The following is a 20,238-nucleotide window of genomic DNA, read 5'->3' on the forward strand; positions in this document are numbered from 1 at the left end:
GAGTACCCCGAGAAAACCCACGGACACGATGTTGTCCACCACAAATTTGCTTGGTTAGGGTTCGAACCAGAGACCTCACACACCAAAGGTAAAGGCTCCATCACTGGGCTGAATTGAAGGAAGGGAGAACTCGGAAGGTGTTTTGATGTTGTTTCTCGCAAAAGAAAGACTAACTCATTGTGTCAAGGGCGAGAGAGCTCTGCAGTAGATTTCCGATGCGATGTTCACACATATAAGAAATTACTATGAAGTTAAAAAAAGTTCCATAATGCTATTTACTATTTCGGAATTTAGTAACACCTGACGTATGTGTACTTTTTGTCAAAGATTTAAGAAGAGAATGAATATTTTTGAATTACATTTTAAATGATTTATCTCTGAAATATTAATGTGAAGAATGTATGCGAAGCCAGAAACAAGTGTGTGTTACACTTGTAATTCAAATAAATAGCTATAAAGTTAAATAAATAGAGAATAGAAATATGTCAAAAATAACATTTCAAATTTTACACAGAATATGGGGCTTCATAATCACAAATTTCTCTTCTTTTTTAATAGACTAGAATTAGAATTATCGTGGTTTTGAGTCAGTTATAGAATAAATGTAAGGCAAGGAATACTGTAAGAGGTTCAGTAACTTTAGTTCCCTGATGACTTTCGAAACTTCATATATATATTATAGAGCTCCCACGTTTATATATGATTAGCAAATGTGTCTTCGGCATGGGATTCCAAGGTTCGATTTCTGGTAGGAGCACGTGTGATTCAGATCCTACCTTAAAAAGTAGCTCTACGTTCTTAGTGTTGAAGAAAATGATTGAATGAATTACTCATTTGCTTTGGAAACGGTCAAAATTACATGCGTACTTGAAATTCAATGGAATGATTTTTTTTCTTTCTTTAAGTTTATCGTCCCACGGTTATGCCTTTTGGGCTAAAGAAGACGGATAATTAATGAGAGTGAGTGATTGTGAAATTAATGTTAGCGGTAATCATACCAAAGGTGCACGCGTTAGCCACTAGACTAGATGGGAGGGTTGTACTTGAATTTCAATACATCATGAAAGTATTATCGTGCTCCTATTTTACAAATTACCATTACCTTGTTTTTGTATCTGTTTCCAATTACACAGTTAATAAGTATGTGTGTTAATGGCAATGTAACCGAATGATTTTTACAGAAGCGATTAAGAAATTCAAACTGAACAAATAGGTTGAGCAGTGTTGGCAACGTCAGTTGTTTTTTCACTTCTTGAATGGTTTGAAGTCTTTGTGCTGAGCAAAGTGTTTAAAATTAAGTTATATAATTATGTACGTAAGAATGTAAGACATGTATTAGACACATGAGTATTGAATGCAATATTTGTTTTTTTTTTTCTGTAATATTTATATCTCACATTCGAATTTCAAGAATACTTTCAAAGTTAAAAAAAAAAATAATAAAAAAAAAAAAAACGCTAGCGGCCTCAAAGCCTAGAGATGTTGCAGGGAGAGGTGGGAAATGCGGTTTCACTGCCGATGTGACTTCCCCCGTATGGAACTCTGGAACCATCATTGCACTTACAACTACTGAGCTAAACTGTTCCATACTAAGTTTAGTTATTGGAGACCTTCTTCTTTCACTGCACTACAGCTCTTAGCCGAACCTTGGCCTCCATAAGGATTTTCTTCCACAGTCGTCTGTCTGCCGCTGAAGATTTCCAGTTTCGAATCTTCAGTTCCCTAACATCCCCTAATATTGAATCCCACCGTCTGCTTTTTGGTCTTCCTCGACTTCTGTTGCCCTTCACTTTCTCTTCAAAGATTCTTTTAGCTACTCTTTGTGTTGGCATTCTATATAGGTGACCGAACCATCGTAACCTGTTTATTCGTACATACGTAATTATGTCTTAACTCTTATACAATGTGTACAGCTTATGATTGTATTTACTTCTGTAATGTATTGGAGGCCTATCTTATTAATATTTTTTGAAAATCTTCGCTGAGTCAAAAAAGATCCTATTTTCCAAGACTGTTTTGTAGAAATCTTGATATTTCGTTTTCATCGAAACCGAATTTCGTCCATCACAAGATCCGATGTCATTCTGTTTCTGTCATCTGACCATAAAGCTTTTCACATTATATTAAACACTTTTTCGATATGTTTATTATTGATTGGTATGGTGAGAATATACTTCATTATGTTGAACAAGTTTGTGCTTCTGCTTTCTCCGAAAAACACACTCCACAATTTACAATTGTTGTGCTTTGTATCAAGCGTTGATATAGATTTCAAAACCGAATATTCATTGTACAGATCGTTTCGATCAAAAGTAATTTTTAGTGTCACTCCCACCTCTGTCAAATCATTAATTCAATTAAGTGAAAAGTGTGAATGGTGAAAATTTTTTAATCGAAGCAGACGTTTGAGTTCGACACTTGTAATATATCGTATGTTAAATGAAAAAGCAACATTGCCAGTTCAGCAATCTGTTCCCTTGGCCTTCACCATACCAACAATACAGCATTGTTGGAAAAGAGATTCGAAATGTTTTAAGTTCCCTTACACAACATTGTGCAAGTTCCCCGTGCCATTTTAGGATGCCCTTGTGTTCCTTTCGAACAACCTATTGAACTGGAAACGTTGCTATTTCATCTAACGTAGAGCATCTTACCAGTGTGGAGCTCAAACGGCTGGTATGATTGGAAAAATTTCATCATTTTAGATTAGTACCTACTTATTTCCTACGACTTACCTCTCTTTATTATTTCATTTCTTTACTAATTACGGAGTTGACCTATAGCCCCTGACTTTTGATACACCCGGTATATTGTAAGGCATAAATAATATAATTATTGTAGGTAATTTAATATTTAAGCCCGTACATTTAGTTTGTTGTTCCTTAGATCCGTAGAATGTACTTAACTCGGGCACTCCAGACGATGCCCAGATCTGGCAAGTCTAATAGTATTTATCAAATGATGGTTTAGGGAAAAAGAAGTACTTTGATTTTTTTTTTTTTTTAATTGTTTTGTCAGATATTAATGATCTTCGCTAACAAATACAAAGTCGAGCTCATTAACGTAGCGTATTTAGGCAGTCATTACTTCAGTAGAGCGTTGGTTGCTCCCTGTTCTCTTTGATTCAACCAATTTTTTTTTAAATGGTAGAAATGAAAGGTTGGAGTAAAAAGATATATATTGAGAATTAGGATTAGGAATTCCTCGGGCACAAAAATTCACGTATTAGTTGCGGCATTACTCAGATAATCATTTGCAGACGCTAATTATTATTTCTTTGATAATGCATTATTCTGATCATTTGAAGATCTTCGACAGAAAAGTATTTAAAACAAAATAATCAGAGTAATTTAGATAAAATTTATTGTTTATAGTTTTAAGCTTAACAACATGGAGGATTAACTTATAAAGAGGCTGGTCGCAGGGCGCAAAATTTTAAAGTCAAACGCACTCGCCAATCCAAAAATGATGGTCACCACTATCTCTCACGTACAGATTATGAGGTCTCCCTCTTCGGCCTTTGGTTTGACAGAGAAAAGATTACATCAGACTATACAATTAGATTCAGGATAATCAGTTTTGAGTTGGACAATTCATATACACGTTAAAAAATATCGTAACTTAAGACTTCACGTTTGTGTAGCGCTCTCTCTCTCTCTCTGCACTGAAGTACTAGTTGTGAAGACTTCACATACCATGTCTTTTCTTACTCAGTGAGAATCATTTTCGTGCGAATCTGAAACTCTGCAGCCCTGTGTGCTTAGACAGAAATCATTCCTTTTGAGCACTGGTCACCAGCTCTAAATTTATAGTCCCCAATTGCAACCTGGCGACCGGAAATTTTGCATCCTGGTTGGTCGAACAACAGAATATGTTCAGGTTATTCCATTATAGTTCCTGAAATAAGGAAAAGCACATCGTTGTTTACATATATTATGTTGCCTTACTTTTTCTTTTTTTCTTGTTTTTATTAAAAAATATATTGCTTTAATGTAAACATATATTTTGACCTCGTACCTTAAAAGGAAAAGAACTAGCCATCGAAGTATGTATTCAAGAATAAATATTCAAGATTTGAAGATATGAAGTTTCTTCAATACTTTTTGATAAATTTCTTTAATTACTTCCTAATGTACTTATTATTATTTTTCAGATACTGAAGGAAGATCCACTGCCAAAAAACGTATGCAATGGATGTGTGTTTCAATTAGATTCAATCCATTTATTTCGCACTAGATGCAAAGATGCTAATGCTATTTTTGAAAAATATGGCGAAAAACATTACGGGTATAGACCACCATCAAGGCGTGTAAGTATGAGTATTAGTAGTTCCTCATAACGTATTCTTAGTTAATACTACACAAAAATCAGTCCTGTGTCTATTTCTGTAACTTTGTCATATTATAGCATTTTTTATTCTATCGTTAAATTTCTCTACATCCTTTGACATTTGAAATAGGTTACTTTTTTTTTATTATTTCATGAAGACTTGAAGTAGGATCTCAGATGAGTATAAATTCAGGAATATTAACAAATAGGTTCTCTCCATATCTTCTGTCATATATATATATATATAAATGAAAGTGACCTATCGAAAATGACCGATATTAGTGTCAAATCCATAGTTTTCGGGGTCGCTAAGATTTGGAGTGACATTTCCAATACCGTTTAAATCCAAATTTTGCCCTCATTAGTATTCATAAGGGAGGATGCTGACATGTAAAAATAATTGAAAATGACCAATCTTAGTGTCGAATTAATAGTTTCTGGGGTTCCTAAGTTGATTGGTGCCCTTTATGTCCAAAGTGAAACATATTCTCTCCGTGTGAAGAACAGGTATTCTCCTAGTATATCTATATAAATAAGATGGGTATAACGATATTTGCTCGCTAACTTCTAGACCATTGCACCATTTTTAATTTTTTTTTTTTTTTTTTTTTTTTTTTGTGCGTGGGTTCATCCTGGTTTAACTTAGATTTTTAGCACATTTTCCGGAGGGAAGGAGAAAGAACGTGTAAAAATAATCGCAAACGATATTAGTGTCCAGTCCATAGTTTCTGAGGGTCGCTGAGATAAATAGTAATTGTTCCCATACCTTTTAAATCCAAATTATCTCCCATCAGCATCGAGGTTGAGAAGGGGGTGACATGCAAAAATAATCGGAAATTACCACAGTAAGGTCTAATCCATATTTTTCGGAGTCGCTGAAATGAATAGTGACAATCCGATGCCATTTAAGTCTAAATTCATCCTCATCGCCAGGAGGTGAAGATTGGAAATACGAAGGATGTGACATGTAAAATTAATCGAAAACTACTGATGTTAATATCCAATCCATGGTTTTCGAAGTCGCAAGGTGAATAGTGAGAGTCTCAATGCCATTTAAGTCCAGATTCATCCCCCATCGTCATGGGACGGACTGTCGTGTAAAAATAATCGAAAACATTTGATATTAGTGTTCAATCTAAAGTTTTCGGAATGACTGAAGTGAATAGTGACTCTCCGATACCATTTAAGTCCAACTTCACCGTCCATGCGTGTTCTAAGGGAACTGGGGGAAGGAGTTCAAATATTTTTTATAAACCTATTCTCGCTATGCAAAGAACAAGCATTTCAGCTAATATATATATATTCACTTCGATATTCAACTATCCATATGTTTATATAATTGATGATTGAAGTATCAATTGTATTCAAATGGAGCCAATTTCTCCTTATTGTGGCTGGTCACTAGGGTGGGCCGATTTTCTCTTTTCTTTTTAATTTCGATTGATCGGGTTGCGGAAAAGTTGCCTCGTGTTAGTCTCCACACAAAATTTGGATTTTTTTGGTCAACCCCTTCCTTTGCCTCATGGGACTTGAATATGTTTGTAGCTGCGGCTATGCAACCTGCACGACACTATGAAGAAAATTGTGCTGTACAGCTATTTCTTTTTTAATTTCGATTGGCTGGATTGCGGAAAAGTTGCCTCGTGTTGGTGGTAGTCTACACACAAAATTTGGAGTTTTTCGATCAACCCCTTCCATTCCTCATGGGACTTAAATATTTTTGTAGCTGCTGCTATGCAACCCGCACGACACCAGGAGGAAAATATGCTGCATAGCTATAACCTTTGGTTCTTTTTCACATTAAAGCATTCTAAGGCTGTGCAAAAGAAAAGTGAAATGCGACATTGTTCCTGTGTGGTTAAAAATAGTAATCAGTTAGACGAAAAACTGTACTTTTATGTTTTATTTCATGTTTTTCATATATAGCATGAAAAATATGTTGTCAACTTTACATTGCAGCTTTTTCACGTATATCGTAAACAATTTCTTTTAGATACGTTTATATTATAAAGAAAATTTTAATCAAGTAATCCGATAACAAGTAATTTTGAAATGGCTGTGCAATAATAGAAAATATGTATTTACCTACAACATTGTACACGACAATAATAATACGTTTAGCATTGTTTTATAACAAGAAGGGAACATTGTTATTTTATACACAGTTCAGTAACGATCAGTAGTACCTTTTGAACATTTGCCGAGCTGTTTCAGAAGGTTTGTGTCCGTCAGATCCTCTGAAGAAAAAACCTGGTCCAATTGATATGTCCCAGTGGTTGATGACAGCTTCTCGCATTCTCCGATTATGTATTAGCACCAAAATTCCGAAGAAGGACAGTATGTCAGCAAAATATATGCACGAGTTTGGTCTGAAATAAAGGGAATTTCTTCTCTCACCAACGGGACATGAGCCTTGTGACTACTCTCTCGATCTGCATCCATTCTTATACAGTGTGGTGGGACAGTACCCCGCGTAATTATTTTTTAACACGCTAGGTGTCCGACCTCGTAAACAAATGTAAATTCCTTTTTTAACACCTTTACCTTCAGGAATGTATATATATTTTTAAAACAAATGGTTACTTTACTTTCAAATAATATAAAAAAAAGAAAATTTCGAAAATTAGTCGGTAGAGCAAAAAAAACTTTACTTTTTACATTCCTGGATGCGTGAGCTCCATGTTTAAAGTCTGGTACCCCTTTCAGACTTTCTTTGATACGTGGACTTATGACTTATATCTGCCACCTTTATGTATCAAAGAATATATGCTTCTGTGTGATTACCATAAGATTTTGAAATATCTGGCATCGATGAAACCAGACTCCATCAACCTGAAAAAGAACAGATAAGTAAATCTGGTACTCACCAATACTGATGAAACAAACGGCTAAAAGACAACAACTCCATATCTACTAAAATGATGAGGTATTTATTTTAAAACACTACCACTTGCACACTATCCGATATATATATATAACTTGGCGATTATATTTGAGATATTCAGAAAAAAAAACGAAAAGTTTTTTTTTAAAGCGAGATTTGAAAAAAAATTATATATATATATAGTTTAGCGCTGTAGATTTCACTTAGATTTCACTGTAGATTTGAGTACTTTATAAGAATGTTATTTCACTTCTTCATTTTATGATAAATTGCACCAAGTCACTGTTTATTGTGCTTGCAGTAACGATGGTTTCACAAAAGTCTTTATATAAAGATCCTCAATAGTAGCATTCAGGCTTCTAACAAGTCCTTCTTGCCTGTTTTATTTTAATGCTACAATAGTGAACTGAAGCATTTCCAAAGTTCTTACATTGTATGTTTATTTGGCACTGAGGAGATTGAAGAAACTTTAAAAAAATAAAAACTTGCTTTTAAAAAATGAAAAACTGAGTCAAAACTTGCTCTTGGATACTGACATCATTATAGATGCACATTTAATGTTTAGTTCGCAGTAATGTTTTTTCTGTTTCATTATTTTATCAGGAAACTAACAAAAATGAAAAACACTTTCTTTTCCTGTAATTTTGAATTAAGCAACCATTATTAGTCAAGACACTGTTCAAGTTAACACACAAAACACTTCTCTAGAGAGCGACGAAAAAAAAACTGTCCTGTCCCAAATGCGGAAAACTGACCATCACTCCCCTTTGCTCCCCGCTGTCACTTGCTTTTTTTCTCACCCTCGTTTTTTTCTTTGGAATGTCCAGACCCCTTCAAACTTGGTGGCCTTTTAACTCTCCCTTTTTGTCCATCTCCATTTACAAAGGCAAGGGGATCGTTTTGCTGAGGGTTCTTCTCTTGCTTTTTATAACAAGCAAGCGGTTTTAAATTGGAAAGTTTACAATTTTAACTAATATAAAAAAAAATGTTTTCTTAAAATACACAATATAAGAAAAAGAAATGAAATGTTTAAATTTTATGTCCCATGGACTACACAAAGTATAAATATGAATAGTTATATATACACAATTATTTTCTTATGAGATGTGGAGTTGTATTCTTAAAAAAAAATTGAGTTGTGTGGCAGTTTCCAGTCATCCGCTCTTAAGCAGGCTGACGGATCAAACTCACCAATACCAGAGATATAGTTTTCGTTAAGCGACTAAAAGAAGTTTTAAAACAAATACGAGGGGCGTGTCGGAAATGGAATAAATATATACATCGCGGTACTTTTCAAAAACAAAGTTACTTTTATTAATGTATGATCCTTTATAGACAAATATATTTACTAAAAGAATTTAAATATTTAAATATTAATGTTTATTGGAAATTAACATATTGATATGCAAATTATATTAAAACGATATGATTTAAATATAAAATAATTTGCATACGCAGTGCAAAATTGCCTTCCACAAAATCCCCCCTTTGAGTAGTATATTAATATCCTGGGAGATATTTAATATATTACTCACACATGTCTTAAGTTGATATGAATAAGAAATTACATAAAATAAGTGAATTACTATGAACGTAAAAATATCGAATACAATTTTAATAATATAGGTATTTTATCTGTCATTTTTTTATTTTACCTTATATATAACAGTTACAATAATTCAATACATAGCAACTAAGTGTTTAAGTTTTAAACATAATGATCTAACTACTATGCAATTTGTTACATATATAAGAACTCTGTCATGTCTACATCATTTATAATTCGTTCCTGCTTCTTGGCTTATTTTTCCTCTTCTCTTACTTTATACTGTTTCAGGTGAAAAGTATTGCGTTTTATTACTTCTTTCCCTGTGGCCATGTCTGTCAAAGTGTAGACATTCTTATCTGACTTGTCTATCACTTTATATGGTTTTCCATATAATAACATGAGTTTCTTTGATACTCCTGCTAGAGCATCTGATTTAGGAAATAGACGCACTAAAACTTGATTTCCAATATTGTAGTCAATAAGTTTGTGGTGCTTGTCGAAATAAGCTTTTTTTGAAGCAGCTTTTTTTTTTTAAATTCTTTTGGGTTAAATCAATGTAGTAATTTATTTTTTTTGTCTTTTCTGCTTCTTTGATCTCAAATAATTTTGCAATATCACTAGACTGTGACACTTCCAGATGAATTTCGAATGGTGAAAATCCTGTGCTGAGGTGTTTTGCCGAATTTAAACACCTTTCCACTTTGCCTAAAAGTTTTGGCCAAGTGCGATGATTGCTATGTGTATATTTCTTTAGCATTCGCACTGTTGCTTTCACAGCAGTTTTTGCCATTTCTCCCTGTGGATAATAGGCACTACTCATGAAATGTTTTACTCCTAAATACTGCATATGTGCCTTCCACGGCTTAGAATTGAACTGTGAACCCCTGTCAGTCAAGATGATTTCTAGATTAGGGCATAATTTTATAAAGTCCGTCAACTTCTGAATCACCACACGAGTGTTAGCACGCTTACATTGGTACAGACCCACTAATTTAGAGAATATATCTAGAAATACTAGTATGTATTGGTAACCTCCAATTCCTTTCACTAGAGGCCCGCAGAAATCTATGCAAATGTACTTTCCAGGTCGATTTGTAAGTACTGGATGCATTTCTCCTGTGTAATAGCAAGTGGGTGGATTTGCCTTTTGGCAAATTGGGCATGAACCACAATACTTGCGTATTGATTGTTTCATCTTAGGCCATACATAATTCTCACTGAGTTGTGGGACTAATTTACTGGCTGACAAATGGCCATTTTCATTGTGATAATATTTTAATAGAGGATTTATCATCACTTCTGGTATACAAATGCGTACTCCTAAATTATTTCTTTTACATAGTCTTTTGTTTAAAACTTTATATGAATGATATTTTTCTCGAACATGTTTAGATCCATCATTTCTTTCTATTTGGGATTTTATGCTGCCATAATATGAGTCAGAAGTTTGTAATTCTGGCAACATTGATATTAGATTTTTCAACTCACACGGAATTTCTTCAAGATTCTTTCAAAACAGGTTTGGCATCGATGTCGAAATTAAACTCTCCATTTGGGGGATACCGAGAATGGAAATCAGCCATGTTATCCTGTGACCGAACATGCTCAAATTCGAAATCTAAATTTGATAATGCCAAACACCAACGGGTGATGCGCTGATTCGTCAATCTGCATAAAAGGATAAATTTTAATGCATGGTGATCTGATCTTACTTTAAATTTCTTTCCAATAAGGTAATGTTTAAATTTTGACACACCTTCTACTAATGCAGCAAATTCCTTTTCTGTGGTATTATAATTTTGTTGTGGACCAGAGAACACTTTTGATGACATCCCAATGATTCTCTTGTCACCATTGTCATCAATTTGATATATCAAGCTGGAACATGCGCGATCAGATGCATCAACTTCTAAAATTATCTGTTTGTCTTTAAGGGGTTTCTTCAATACAACTTCCTCTTGAAAAATCAATTTGATTTTATCGAGGGCTTCTTGGTGTTGCTGGTTCCACTTGAATTTTATATTTTTCTGCAGTAACTGGAATAATGGGTGTAGTACATCTGAATACTTGTTACTAAAACATCTGTAAAAGCCTAGATACCCTATCAATTTTCTCAGCTCTTTTACATTTTGGGGTGCTCGGAAGTTTACTACTTGCTGTATTTTCTGAGGGTCTTTTCTAATACCCTCTTTTGACAATTCGTAACCTAGGATTTTAATTTTTGACTTTGCAAATTCACATTTCTGTAGACGCAATGTTACGCCACCTTGTTTTAACAAAGTTAGTACTTTATCAATGTGAATTAGGTGCTCTTCAAAGCTAGTAGATGCCAAAATTGTATCATTTACATAACTATTACAATAGGGTTTTACTTCGTTTCCTAGTATTTTGTCCAATGCTCTAATACAAGATGAAAGACTTGTCTTTGTACCAAAAGGTAATTTCATGAAACAGTATGAAAGGCCTTCATGAATGAAGCCTAAATACCTTTGGTCTTCCTCACGAACTTTTACGTTTACGAAAAACTCTACTATGTCTAGCTTACTGAAGAATTCTTTGTCACCTAGAGATTGCAATATCTGTAAAGGTGGTAATGGTTGATTTGTTTTTCTTTTCATGACCTGTGATAATTTCCTACCGTCAATACATAATCTGATTTTACCATTAGGCTTTGGTACCACAATTAAAGGATGGCTATATTCCGAATGATGTTTCTTGATGATCTTCCACGCAAGCCAACGATTTATCTAATTTTTTACTTGATTTTGATACTTCAGTGGGTATGGGTACATTTTAGATTTTATAAGTGTAGAATTGGTTAACTCAATTTTATGTTCGTACCCTTTGATGGTTCCGGGCTTTTCATCAAAAATATCTATGTGCTTAATTAACAGAGACGCTAATTGCTCCTTTTGCGTGACTGTTAGTCCTTCACAACTGTTTACATGATCATATATATCCTCAACAGTGGCTTTTGTTTCTATTTTTAGCCATTCATCTGGCGACAATACTCTTCGTTCCAATTCGGTGGGAGTTGGGAATTTTTTCGCATCCAACTTCAGTGTGGGGTTGCTCTCGAATAGCATTGCCCTAGAAACACACTTTTCCACTCTTTGGGAATTGTCACTTTCTACACTTTCTCCTATATTCTCCCTATTACTTATTTCATTAATAATGCCACTGTATAATGTTTCTTCTAACTGTCTAAGGACTAGATCATCACTAGGTATATCTTGGTCCCGAAAATGAACTTCTACATAGTGGGGCTTCTGGAGTATTAGTAGCGCTCTGGAATAATCTAAAATAGCTGACGATTCAAAAAAAATTGTGATCCTAGTATCAAATCCCTATTTAATCCTTCAACTATGAGTCCTACAGTTTGATATACCTTCCCTTGTATTAATACTTCTAACATAGTTTGGCCTTGCAGTGTTGCTATCTTTCTTCCAAACGCAGATGTAACTTTGATATTATTTGTCTTTAAAAAGGCGGGTTGTGGCTGGCACCTCTTAATTGTGTCCCATAGCCTACTACTTATTGCTGATACAGAGGCACCTGAATTAAGTAGTACATTTACAGATTGTCCATAAATTACCACGTTAATCTCTGGTAGCGTTACTATGTTATTTCTCGCTACAGGATTGTCTTTCGTATCCATGAGATTATCAAATATTCCATTTGATTCATGGAAAACTTTCCTATCTAATTCTACCGTTTCCCCATCTTTTAGTAATAATGCAATAGTACTTGATTCTTTGCTAGACTTATTTTCGAAATGTTGACTTTGTTTTATTTCCTCGCATTTTGTACATTTATTCTCATTTTCTCTACTGTAATCTAAAATTTTGACATTTGTTTCTTTATCCTCAAAATTACAAAAATTATTACTGTTATCGAGCACACATAGGGATTTATTCGCACGTATATTAGATGTCATATCCACATGTACTACATCCAACGATTCCGCAATGTGTGCTGGGAAACTTCACTGATTATTACTGGCGTTGCCGCGTACACTGGGTACATTTCTTTGTGATTGGCAACCCTGCGTCTCGCTGGTATCGTAAGTTTCCAACACTTGAATTTGTTCCTCTGAAATGTATGTGTTTCCTCGTCTGTTCATATTGCGGTTATTGTGAGATGTATTTCCCCTTTTAAAACCACGTTGTGTCCTGGGGCTACTCTGCTGGTTTTCAGCTGAAGAGTACCTCTCTGCACGGGGTGAATGACCTTCCTCACTGTGGTTAGAACTAGAATTTTGGTGATTATTATTTACCCTATATTCGGTTTCACCTCTTTGATTCCTATTATAAGGAACTTGTGCGTGAAGATTTCTCCTGTTTGGTCTCCGAGAACGAGCAACATTCCCCCTCTCAGTTGGGACATTCAACATATTGATACTTCTTCTCTGTTGAAATTTTTCTCGTTCATAACCGGAAGACTGAACTTTACTTACAACTCCTAATAGTTCCGTAAGAGTTTTCGGTTTCGCTGCTATTACGGTTCGAAAAATGTACTGTGGCAGCTTTTTGGGCAATAATTTCAACAAACAAAATTCTTCAAGAGGCGGGTCTAGTATAGAATTTTGGTGGAGGATGTTTAATAAAAATTCGGAGGGACTTTTATGTACTTTTGGGTCAAAGTGACTACTCAAAAGATTCGCCCGCAGTGTAGCCAACCGTTTTTGGCTCAAGTATGTCTCTCTAAACAGTATTACAAATTGCGAATATGTGGATATTTTGGAACACATCACTTTGAACCATTGCAAGGCTTGACCTTTCAGAGTTCGACTTATGAAAGCTAACCTTGCTTCATTAGGTACCCCAGTTAGAGCAAAATAATTATCAAGATCGAGAAGAAAATTATAAGTGTCTGTTTCATCTTCAGTGCCTTGATAACTAGGCAAGCTCAGATCCCGATGAATATAGGAATTCATCACTGTTGCTAGGTGTGTAGACTGGCTATCAACATTCGACACAGATGTTACAGGTTGCATAATGGCAGGCGAAACTATTGTATTCGATACAGTTTGAGTACACGATGGTAAAGACTGTTCTAGTGGAATGCCTGTGTTGGATATTGATTCTCCGTGATTTGATTCCAAGTTTAATCTAGAAGAAATCATTTCTTCTATTGCTTCCATCTTTTCATTTACTCGTGTATTTACACTTTTAATGTTCTTGCGTAACTGTTCGGTTACATTCGCTTGTACTGACGTAATGCTCGTAAGTCTTTCCTCTAAATTTATCCTATTTCTCTCTACTTGATTTACAACACTTTGATTCATCTCCTCTAGAGTAGCCAATTTAGTGCCTACATCTATTTTAATTTCCTCTATACTTTTGTCCGTGCTGTCAAGATTCCCGGTTACCTTGCCTAACGCTCCGTTTAATTGACATGCAGTAACTTCAAGATCATTACGAAGCTGTTGTTTTGTACTTTCTAATGATCTATTGAGCCTATTTTCCAATTCTTTATACGCATTCTGTAAGTCATTTTTAGTATTTATTACTTCCAAGCTATTGTCTAATACTTTCTGATTCAATTCCGAAATTTTATTATCCAACTCTTGATACGTTTGGTCTAACTTTGTCCCTAATTCCTGCACTTCCTTTCTAATCTCTACATGTGTGTTCTTCATTTCTTGCTGTATCTCAAGCTGTGACCTATCTATTTTGCTGTTCAATTCTTGTTGCATTTTCTTCAGGAATTCTAGTACTGGGTTAATATGATCCCTATCTCTATCGACTACTTTATCTGTTTTTGACGTATTACCCTCCATGTTACTACTGCTTTCTACATTAGTATTTCCTATCTCTTCTTCTGTCCTATCTTCTATTATATCATCCATAAGGAACGATGAAGATTGCTCATCATCTAAATTCCTAAGCTCTTCCATTTTTTTAGCTTTTAATCTTGTAATGACCATCAATTCCTAATGTAAGAGTGAGTATCTAAATAAAAATTATCTAAAATTATCTCAACAATATAATTTCTCTAAATTTATCTCCCCCCTTAAACTGTGAAACTTCTTTTCTTTTCACACCAATACTCTCAGTTAACACACATATATAACATCACAAAAAACATTTATAATAGCAATCAATGTTTTTGGAAAGTACTTTTTTTATTAGGATAAAATATTAAGCAACAAATTTACACGAATCTACTGGTAATCACACTCACTACTCACGCGTTTTATTCTGAAGCATAATCATTGCTACTACGCTGATGTGCCAAATTTGCGTAAAATAACTATGCACAGAAGCGTAGTAATTGCCCCACGCTGGGCGCCAATTTAGTTTGTGGTGGGACAGTACCCCGCGTAATTATTTTCTAACACGCTAGGTGTCCGACCTCGTAAACAAATGTAAATTCCTTTTCTAACACCTTTACCTTCAGGAATGTATATATATTTTTAAAACAAATGGTTACTTTACTTTCAAATAATATAAAAAAAAGAAAATTTCGAAAATTAGTCGGTAGAGCAAAAAAAACTTTACTTTCTACATTCCTGGATGCGTGAGCTCCATGTTTAAAGTCTGGTACGCCTTTCAGACTTTCTTTGATACGTGGACTTATGACTTATATCTGCCACCTTTATGTATCAAAGAATATATGCTTCTGTGTGATTACCATAAGATTTTGAAATATCTGGCATCGATGAAACCAGACTCCATCAACCTGAAAAAGAACAGATAAGTAAATCTGGTACTCACCAATACTGATGAAACAAACGGCTAAAAGACAACAACTCCATATCTACTAAAGTGATGAGGTATTTATTTTAAAACACTACCACTTGCACACTATCCGATATATATATATAACTTGGCGATTATATTTGAGATATTCAGAAAAAAAAACGAAAAGTTTTTTTTTAAAGCGAGATTTGAAAAAAAATTATATATATATATAGTTCAGCGCTGTAGATTTCACTTAGATTTCACTGTAGATTTGAGTACTTTATAAGAATGTTATTTCACTTCTTCATTTTATGATAAATTGCACCAAGTCACTGTTCATTGTGCTTGCAGTAACGATGGTTTCACAAAAGTCTTCATATAAAGATCCTCAATAGTAGCATTCAGGCTTCTAACAAGTCCTTCTTGCCTGTTTTATTCTAATGCTACAATAGTGAACCGAAGCATTTCCAAAGTTCTTACATTGTATGTCTATTTGGCACTGAGGAGATTGAAGAAACTTTAAAAAAATAAAAACTTGCTCTTAAAAAATGAAAAACTGAGTCAAAACTTGCTCTTGGATACTGACATCATTATAGATGCACATTTAATGTTTAGTTCGCAGTAATGTTCTTTCTGTCTCATTATTTTATCAGGAAACTAACAAAAATGAAAAACACTTTCTTTTCCTGTAATTCTGAATTAAGCAACCATTATTAGTCAAGACACTGTTCAAGTTAACACACAAAACACTTCTCTAGAGAGCGACGAAAAAAAAACTGTCCTGTCCCAAATGCGGAAAACTGACCATCACTCCCCTTTGCTCCCCGCTGTCACTCGCTTTTTTTCTCACCCTCGTTCTTTTCTTTGGAATGTCCAGACCCCTTCAAACTTGGTGGCCTTTTAACTCTCCCTTTTTGTCCATCTCCATTTACAAAGGCAAGGGGATCGTTTTGCTGAGGGTTCTTCTCTTGCTTTTTATAACAAGCAAGCGGTTTTAAATTGGAAAGTTTACAATTTTAACTAATATAAAAAAAAATGTTTTCTTAAAATACACAATATAAGAAAAAGAAATGAAATGTTTAAATTTTATGTCCCATGGACTACACAAAGTATAAATATGAATAGTTATATATACACAATTATTTTCTTATGAGATGTGGAGTTGTATTCTTAAAAAAAAATTGAGTTGTGTGGCAGTTTCCAGTCATCCGCTCTTAAGCAGGCTGACGGATCAAACTCACCAATACCAGAGATATAGTTTTCGTTAAGCGACTAAAAGAAGTTTTAAAACAAATACGAGGGGCGTGTCGGAAATGGAATAAATATATACATCGCGGTACTTTTCAAAAACAAAGTTACTTTTATTAATGTATGATCCTTTATAGACAAATATATTTACTAAAAGAATTTAAATATTTAAATATTAATGTTTATTGGAAATTAACATATTGATATGCAAATTATATTAAAACGATATGATTTAAATATAAAATAATTTGCATACGCAGTGCAAAATTGCCTTCCACAACAGGAATTAAGAAGAATCGTGTATACTGTGATTAGTACCAACGCTTACTTTGCCCATCCGGAAAACTTGTTGGCAGTGATCACCGACAGGACCAGAACATCCGAGTTTTGGGATAGAAAACAATAAAAGGTGTCTGCAGAGAAATAGATCGAGTCTAAGTGAATTCGTTGTTTCGAAAGTAAACTTAGACGCAAGTAAATATCATGAGATGATTTATTGGTTCTCAACGGACGTCACTGAGCCACCATTAACAAAAGAACTTTCTTCAGGCTAGATAGATGAAAATATTAGAACAACAGTTACAGCTTCTGAGGAAATTCGATGTTTTCCGGCCATACGCAAGCGGTGGAGAAGATTATGAAACTAGTTACAGAAGCGCCAGCATCATTGTGTAGAGCAGATCGAAGACATAGCTTTATCAGGGCAAAATTAGTCTCGAAAAAAATGAAAAGGTTTGACTCCAAGCAGAACTATCAAATGTAAATGAGCCAAAGGAAGGGAAGCAAGTAGGTGGGCGGGTGGAACTCGATTTGCAGCTATCTCCTCGTGGTGGGTTCTGGGGAGTTTCGGAGTGTATGTGCCGAAACGAGCTAAGAGCTGCAAGGGAAGGTTTGTCAACAATTTTTCATGAACTACTGTATATTTATAATGTGTTTTGAGAATAATACAATTTCTTTGTCTAACTGATTATAATTTTTAACACATAGGAACAATATCGCATCTTACTTTTCTCTTACGTTTAATTTTCTCCCTCAGAATGCTTCAGTGTGAAAAAAAAAAAAACAACAAAGGTTATAGCTGTGCAGCACAATTTTCTTCGTAGTGTCTTGCGGGTTGCATAGCCACAGTTATAAAAATATTCCAGTCCCATGAGGCAAAGGAAGGGGTTGACTAAAAAAGTCCAAATTTTATGTGGAGACTACCACTAACACGAAACAACTTTTCCGCAACTCAGCCAATCGAAATTAAAAATAGCTCTGGAGAATAATTTTCTTCGTAGTGTTATGGGGGTTGCATATCAGAACAATTGTCTTCGTAGTGTCGTGCGGGTTGCATAACCACAACTATAAAAATATTCCAGTCCCATGAGACAAAGGAAGGGGTTGACTAAAAAGTCCAAATTTTGTGTGGAGACTACCACTAACATGAAACAATTTCTCCGCAACCCGGCCAATCGAAGTTCAAAAAGAAAAAAATTCGGACCACTGTACTGGTTACTGTGCACGTGCATTGATCTTATTTTCTGTAGAATTTGCACCAACGTTCTAAGAGAATCATTAGGCCACCCACTCTACTAAAATTTTTCATTTAATTACTGTTGCCCTATTATTATCGTTTTTTGCTGTATTTGTAAATTTTCACTCTAGATTATTTTTACAGTTTTCACATAGAATTTTATTCCTTTAGCTGATCCCAGGGAAACGAGTGAAGGAAGCTAGTTTGTTTTCGAAACCACTTTTATACTTGATCGATGTAATCAGGTGCAATAATATGTTCTGAATTTTTTGGATGTGTAAAATGTAATACGTTATTAATGTTAGTCTTTCTTTGAGTTCAGTTGTTTCTCACTGATTGATTTTAGACTCGCAAAGTAGATTTCAGTTCCAAAGTTTGGAATAATGAATTAAGTAAATCAAGACTGTAGAAAAATTGTCGTATGTAATATTGGATCAACTTACATAACTGACTTGAAAAATAGGTACTTTCTGAAAAACAATAGCATATACTGTATTAACCGAAGATTTTAAAAGAACAGAATTTAATTGATATGCACTGTAAGTATAAGGTGCAATCAGTATTTGATAATGACAATGACAAAGTCGAGAATCGCAAAAATTAGACTAGGCGATAATTACGGGTAGAAATAACAAGGGGGACATATACTGTTTCGTAATACATGGAAAGTGCCTGTTTCGTGTCTATTTCGTAGGACCGTACTAATTTATAAAGCCAATATGGTAGATTGTAGTAACCGAAAGTATAGTATGAGGTACGAAAAGACCTTACGAGGGTCACTACGAAAGTTTTGAGATGTGAAATAACTTACATACTTAAAATCAATTTAACACTTACATTTTCTCAAAGTATTCACCATTACACTCTGTACACATTTTTGCATTCTCGAAAACCACTTTTGGAAGCAGTGTTGCCAGTCTTTTTCTTCAAATGTTGAAGGTTAATTCTCGTAAGCCACTACAGTTTCTTCAGGGCTGCAAAATCTCTTCCCACGCATGTGATCCTTGATCCTGGGGAACAGAAAAAAAAATCACACGGGGCCAGGTCAGGGCTATACGGCGGATGAGCCATAAGTTTGATCTCCATAGATTCTAAAAACTGAATTGTGATGTTGGCCGTGTGTGAGGACGCGTTGTCATGATGAAGCAGGATCCCACGCAATCCAGTTCTTGGACGCCGTTCCCGAAGCTTCTGGAACACTTTTGTTAGGCAAACAGTGGTGTATCACTGAGCAGTAACAGTCCTTTGTTCTTCAAGTAGAACAGTTGCAACATGGCCACATTTGGAGATGAAGGTTGCGACCATCTTCTTTCCCACACTTCGCGGTCGCTTCACTTTCGTGGGTGGATTTTCGTCTGGAAAGATCCAAACTGTAGACTGGTGTTTATTTTCAGGATCAAATTGATAGATCCAAGTCTTATCACCAGTAACAATGTCAGAGACGCGTCGAGAATTGCTTTCATCAAATCTTGCAAGCATTTCTTCACACCATTCCACACGCATGCGCTTCTGCTGTTCAAAGTGTGAGGCACCCAATGAGATGAAACCTTCCTGAGCCGAAGATGATCATGAAGAATTCTTGTTATTGTTGGCGATCCAATGTTCACTGTGGATTCAATGTCCTTGAAAGTTGTTCAAGGATTTTCTCGAATCATTTGTTCCACAGCGCCAATGTTTTCATCTGACACAGCTGTTGCCGGGCGTCCAGCTATCTCTTCATTTTTAAGCGATGTCTGGCCTCTTCTGAATTCACCAAACCACCTAAAAAAATGTAGCACGGGAAAGAGCAAGGTCCCCAAATGCCCTCTGAAACGGTCAAGGCTTTGTGTCTCGTTCAAACCAGTTTTGAAATCGTAAAGGATCATTGCCCGAAAATGTTCCCTTTCGAGCTCCATTCTAGACAGCCAGATACTGCTCACATCAACAAACAAGTGAAGACGATACGGCCACGCCCATAAGCGATGCGAGTTGAAATTTGCTTCGCTTCTTCCATCTGGATACCACTACCGAACGCAAATGTTGGAAT

At 35.0% G+C, this 20,238-nt stretch overlaps 1 protein-coding gene across 7 annotated transcripts in view; it reads left to right on the forward strand.

Moving 5' to 3' along the window:
* Nucleotides 1-20,238, forward strand: part of LOC145686687 (uncharacterized) — a 313,040-nt gene that overhangs the window by 18,236 nt on the left and 274,566 nt on the right. For all 7 annotated transcript variants that reach the window (XM_081760226.1, XM_081760225.1, XM_081760228.1 and 4 more), the window contains exon 2: nucleotides 4,154-4,309. In XM_081760226.1, the coding sequence (XP_081616352.1) occupies nucleotides 4,154-4,309 (156 nt within the window). The remainder of the gene's footprint in view (nucleotides 1-4,153; nucleotides 4,310-20,238) is intronic.

Source organism: Thermobia domestica, chromosome 5 (genome assembly GCF_964235325.1).
Source record: "Thermobia domestica chromosome 5, izTheDome1.hap1.1, whole genome shotgun sequence".
Lineage (NCBI taxonomy): Eukaryota > Metazoa > Arthropoda > Insecta > Zygentoma > Lepismatidae > Thermobia > Thermobia domestica.